This window comes from Beta vulgaris, chromosome 2 (assembly GCF_026745355.1).
Source record: "Beta vulgaris subsp. vulgaris cultivar EL10 chromosome 2, EL10.2, whole genome shotgun sequence".
NCBI lineage: Eukaryota > Viridiplantae > Streptophyta > Magnoliopsida > Caryophyllales > Amaranthaceae > Beta > Beta vulgaris.
Window position 1 is genome coordinate 38894467 of NC_079203.1, and position 5706 is coordinate 38900172.

General features: G+C 34.1%; 1 protein-coding gene across 1 annotated transcript; it reads right to left on the reverse strand.

Annotated features, from left to right (window-relative positions):
- Positions 1 to 1764: 1764 nt before the first annotated feature.
- Positions 1765 to 2961, reverse strand: LOC104886745 (uncharacterized). Its single transcript, XM_010671233.1, has one exon. The coding sequence runs from the start codon at positions 2959 to 2961 to the stop codon at positions 1765 to 1767; it is 1197 nt and encodes a 398-aa protein (XP_010669535.1).
- Between the last annotated feature and the right edge of the window lie 2745 nt (positions 2962 to 5706).

Consider the following 5706-nt stretch of genomic DNA (forward strand, 5'->3'; position numbering starts at 1 on the left):
GTGTATAAATATGATGTTTTATGCCTCTAAGTTGTTGTATATACAATGATATCATGTTTATGTTTTTTTGAAGGCTTGATCTATTTTAATTACATGCACTCTGCCTCGTTCTTGTTTAGCCATGATTATTGTATGTTTTTGAGTGAGTTTTACCCTTGATTTGTGTATAAATATGATGTTTTAAGCCTCTAATTTATTGTATATACACCGATTTCATGTTTTATGTTATTTTTAAGGGCTTGATCAATTTTTATTACATGTTTTAGCCATGATTCTTGTATGCCTTGTTCATTTTCTGCCACGATTCTTGTATGCCTTATTCATTTTCTGGCTTGTTCATGTTTCAGCCATGATTCTTGTATGATTCTTGTTTATTTTCTGCCATGGTTCTTGTTTGCTTCTTGTTTATTTTATGCCTTGTTCTTGTTTTAGCCATGCTTATTGTATGCCTTGTTCATTTTCTGCCTTGTTCTTGTTTTAGCCATGATTCTTGTATGCTTCTTGTTTATTTTCTGCCATGATTCTTGTTTTAGCCATGATTCTTGTATGCTTCTTGTTTATTTTCTGCCTTGCTCTTGTTTTAGCCATGATTCTTGTATGCCTTGTTCATTTTCTGCCTTGTTCTTATTTTAGCCATGATTCTTGTATGCCTTATTCATATTCTTGTATGCTTCTTGTGTAGCCATGATTTGTATAGTGGTGTGATCCTGTAGGATTATATGGGATGTAACATCCAAATTATTACTCCATTTTGCATCTAATCAGTGGTAAAATGAATAGGATTGTAGTGTAAATAACTGATGAGGCATGTGTTTGATTTATTTTGGTGTTAAGTTGGCTGTCCAAAAGAGTTTTAATGACTTATAATATGTTTACATGAGAGGTGCATGCACTATATTCCACAATGATGAATGAGGTCTGATGATTTATACTTTGGACATGATGCCTTTCACACCATATTAGTCATATTGCCACCAGTTATTTATGCTCTTCTTTTCAACTTTCTCTCTGTTTGAATTCATGTGTTGAGTATTATGGATGAGTGGGGACTCCCTGAGAGGAATTTTAATCATACCTAACTTTTATTTTCAAATTGTTTAAATTCATTATCATTTTGTCTTAAATATGAGTGATAAAAAAATAAAATCTGATTGAATTTATGCTGCACCAATGTATCTTGTGCATGTTTAATTTAATTTTCTTTTTTTGTCACCTTGTTTGATTCAGTGATACCCTGTTTTTTTGAACTAACTTCATATGAATTGTATGTTTGTACATCCAAACTTTATATGAACTGTTTTTTTTAAATTAACTTCATATAAACTATTTTTTTTTAACTTAACTTCATATGAACTGTTTTTTTTAACATTAAGTGATGATGCATGTTTTTTTGACCTAACTTCATATGAACTGTAGGTTTGTACATCCAAACTTTTTATGAACTGTTTGTTTAACTTAACTTCATATGAACTGTTTTTTTTTAACTTAACTTCATATGAACTGTTTTTTTTTTTAACATTAAGTGATGCATGTTTTTTTTTTTTTTTTTTACTTAACTTCATATGAACTGTATTTTTTTCAACCCAAAATGTTTACATATTATAAATGTAAAGTTTAAATACAAAATGTTTTCATGTACATATACAAAATGTTTAACCAACCTATATATGGTGTATTTTACTTACAAAAAGTTATGTTCTTCTTGCACTCTAATGCCCAAAAAAATGGCCTTCAAATGCCCATTGCTTGCTGTTTATGTTTATATTATGCCAATACCATCATCTGAATCTGATTCCCCATAGTTTGCTTCTTGTTGTTCCTCTTCAAAATGACCTTCCTATGCCCATTTTTTAATTTGCTCTCTTCTACTAGTTGTGGACTGATGACAATAGATGTTGGTAACTCACCCCTCCTCTCTAGTGATTTCTTCTCCATATGTGGTATGTGGTAATAATTGTTGTTACCCTTCACTATAAGAGTCTCCTTCATCACTTGCTGTAGAGTTGGCCATATATGATTGCATAGCTTAGGATCATAATTGTCATAGGCCTTGTTCACTGCCTTCACCAAGTGTTTCACACTTCTAGGTGCAAGTTGATCTTTTAATATTTGAATTGCATTAAAGAAACCAAGATCTAACACATTCATATCAGGAGATTGTGCTGGCTGATTGATTAAGCTTGTGTCAAATCCATCTTTTTTTGCCTCTAAGTTGAATTGAGCATCATCACTTGCTATGTGTGGCCTTGCATTGTCTTGAACAATCCATATTTGCTTGCATCCATCCTCTGGCCACTTCTCTCTTATGGCTGGCAGTATGTGCTTTATTAGCTTCTTTCTTATGACTTCTTTTGTGATGCTTAGTTGAGGTTTGGTTTCAATCACCCCTGCATCTCTGTTACAACTTGACCTCTTTTCTGCCACCTCTTCTATGAATGAGAAGATTCGTATCTTCCCTTCAAAAATGACCTCTCCATTGACTGTGATAATTGGCCTTGCTAGTGCAGCTATGAACATGATCTTGATTATGAATCTCTTGCTTTTGCATCTTCTATATGGTTCTGCTTCACTTATGGCTAGGTAGTACCTCTGAGAAATTTCGCTCATGCAAAACCATTTCTCATCCACATGAACCAAATTGTACATGTTGCTGAATTTTGGTATTGTTTGGATAGTGTTTGGTATGATGGAACCCAAACACCACAACACCCTTGCAACCCTATGTGCTGGGGTCAGATGTGGTTTGATGGCATTAGTATGTTTTTTTATAGCACCCCTTTTCACCAACCTGTGCAAGGTTGACTTGTGCATACCTAATGCTGCTGCTGTTGATCTTATACTTGTCCTATTCCTTAGTTGTCGAGGATGATTGAGATCAAAAGGTGGGTGAATTTGTGGTGTGGGTTGAGCTGATGGGGATGGTGTTGAGGTGTTATCAGTAGAACTGTTTAGGAGGGCCATAGCTAAGCTATGGATGCTAGACATGTTCAAGCTGAGAATGCTTCAACGCTTTCCTCAAGTGAAGCTTTAAAATCAGAAATGGCTTCTAAAAAACTCAATGATGAATTTTCTGAGAGTTAATCTACCCCCCAAACACCCCCCCAAAAAAAAGGAATTGGCTGCTGATTGGTGTCTTTGATGGTGTTGGTGGTGAACTGCTGAAGATGATATTGTGGTGGTCAAATTTATTGCAAGTGCAAAATGGTTCTGTATATATATAGTCCCCTGAAATTTAGAAATTTTTTTCAAGCTTTTGGGGGAAATTTCAATTCCCTCATAATTTTGAATTTTGGGGAAATTTCAACCCCCTGTTCTGTATAGTGTTATGTTAAATTTTGGAGGGAAAATTAAATCTCCCTTTGGTTGTATATTTGTAACTGAAATTCACTTTCAATATATGTCGTGAAATTTTGGAGGGAAATGAATTCCCACTTTCAATAAAAACTGGCGCCTACTTTGTTACATGTGGGCCAAGTCCCCTTTTTTTTGCCTTTTAATCACCCTTCTCACCATCTAATTAATCAGCTAACATTTCACTTAAAATACCATCTGCACAGTGGGCCCCACATGTTTTCTTGGTCAGTGTGAAAAAGTAAATGTAGCAAATAAATTGGGACGGAAGGAGTATGTCCCGTCATTAAAAAAATAAAAAGAATATTTATAACTTCCTAATTAAAATAATAAAACCGACTTCGCAAAACGCGTCATGGAGCAGATCACCACGGACGTGTCAATAATGACACGGACGTGTCAATAATGACACGGACGTGTCAATAATGACACGGACGTGTCAATAATGACACGGGTGTGTTGACATGTAATTATAACATGTAATATGCGAAAATAAGCCACTGCCGTGAAGAAATCAGTGTGACACGGTCGTGTCAAAAGTGACATGGTCGTGTCAAAAGTGACACGGGCGTGTTGTCCTGTAATCGTCAGATTCCCCAACGTAATTTTGAACAGCTATAACTTTTGATACCGAGCTCCGTTTGGCGCATGTCCTATATCGTTGGAAATCTACTCAAGTATAATTTCCAACCAAATTATAATTACTTCATTATCATTTTTGTATCAAAAGTTATGGGTATAATGGTGCATAGGTGTCATATGTTGCATAAGTATACAAAGTCATTTGTATCTTGTTCAATTCCCATCCGTTTTGAGAACATGATATATCGTTTTGAAAGTAATCAAGTGCCTTAATTATCATATCCTAAAAAAGAAGTCCAAAGTACATGAAATTGCATCAAAATACCAAACAACCCATGAGAGCACTGTAGTTTATAAAAAGGGGCCTAAACATGCATAAATGCAATGTAAATATTTTAATGCTACATGAAAATGCACCCTAATATGCAACTAAATAATGTTAGAATATTTACTTATCATTTGTCATATGTATGAAGTATCTTTTCAAGGATTGTTCATCAATTGAGTTAGTTAGAACAGTTTTAGTTTCAGCCAAGATGCAAAGAAGTGAAATTAACTCACATGCATTTTCTAGATGACCTGATCTTGTGTAGTAAAGGTGATTTTACTTCGATATACTTGCTACTGGGAGCATTCAAGTTATTTTCAGAGACTTCAAGTTTAAAAGAGAACATTCACAAGTCTAGAATTTATACTTGTGGGATGCCAAAAGAGGAGATTTAAAGGGTGATTGCTGCTTCATAATTTACTAGATAGAAGTCAGTTACCATTCAATTATCTAGGTGTTCCGATCTGCTCCAAGAGGATTACTCAAGCACATTGTGATATAATTGTTGAAAAGATGACAGTCAAATTTGGAGTATAATAAATCTTTCTTATAGTGCTAGAACTCAATTAATCAATTCTGTATTATTGAGTTTCCATATATATTGGGCACAAGTATTCATTATATCTAGAAGTGTATTAAATGAGGTGATAAAAGTGTGTAGATTATTCCTGTGGAATGGTCAACCCTTTACACAGAATCCAAAAGTAGTAGCATGTGATGATCTGTACCTGGATCAGAGTAAGCCCAGTGGTGGTCTTGGTTTTAGAGATGTGAGGATATGGAAAGTTGCTTGCTCATGGAAATATGGGTTATTTGCTTCCAAAAAGAATAATGTATGGATCAAATGGGTGCATTCAGTATACATTAAAGGTGAAAATTGGTGGGATTACTCTCCCAAATCAGGAGGGAGCTGGTACTGGAATAAGATTTTTCAGATCAAGAAATAATTGAAGATTCAGTTTATGGAAGAACTTAGTTCTTTAACCGTATATTCTATACATAATATCTGTGATAAATTGAGATGTGAAAAGGATAATGTTCCACTAGTAGAATAAATGATATTTGCTGCGGTGATATTGTTGCGGTTTTACCTATACGCAGCAATATTACACGCAAAAAGAAAAGAAAAAATAAAAAATAACAATATTTTTACGGTTCCCACCCAAAATATAAATAGGGGTTCTAGTCTGTCTTTACCATATATGATTGTGCAGCTTGATTTCTCTAGTTTATATTGTTCAGATGGCTTATATTGGTCAAAAGGTCTGCACCGTAGTTCATCATTGGCAAAGTTTTAGTACCATGAGCTATAACAGAAAATTGGGTTTGTTGTAATGATGTATTGTTATTATTGGCAATAATAGTTTTCCTACAAGTCTAACAATATTTTATTGCTTTTTAGGAGAAATTTTACAAAGTAATAAGTACTCCAAAGTATATACACT

Bases quoted from the DNA above. Each gene is read 5' to 3' on its own strand.
- LOC104886745 (XM_010671233.1), bottom strand. From the start codon at position 2,961: ATGGCCCTCCTAAACAGTTCTACTGATAACACCTCAACACCATCCCCA.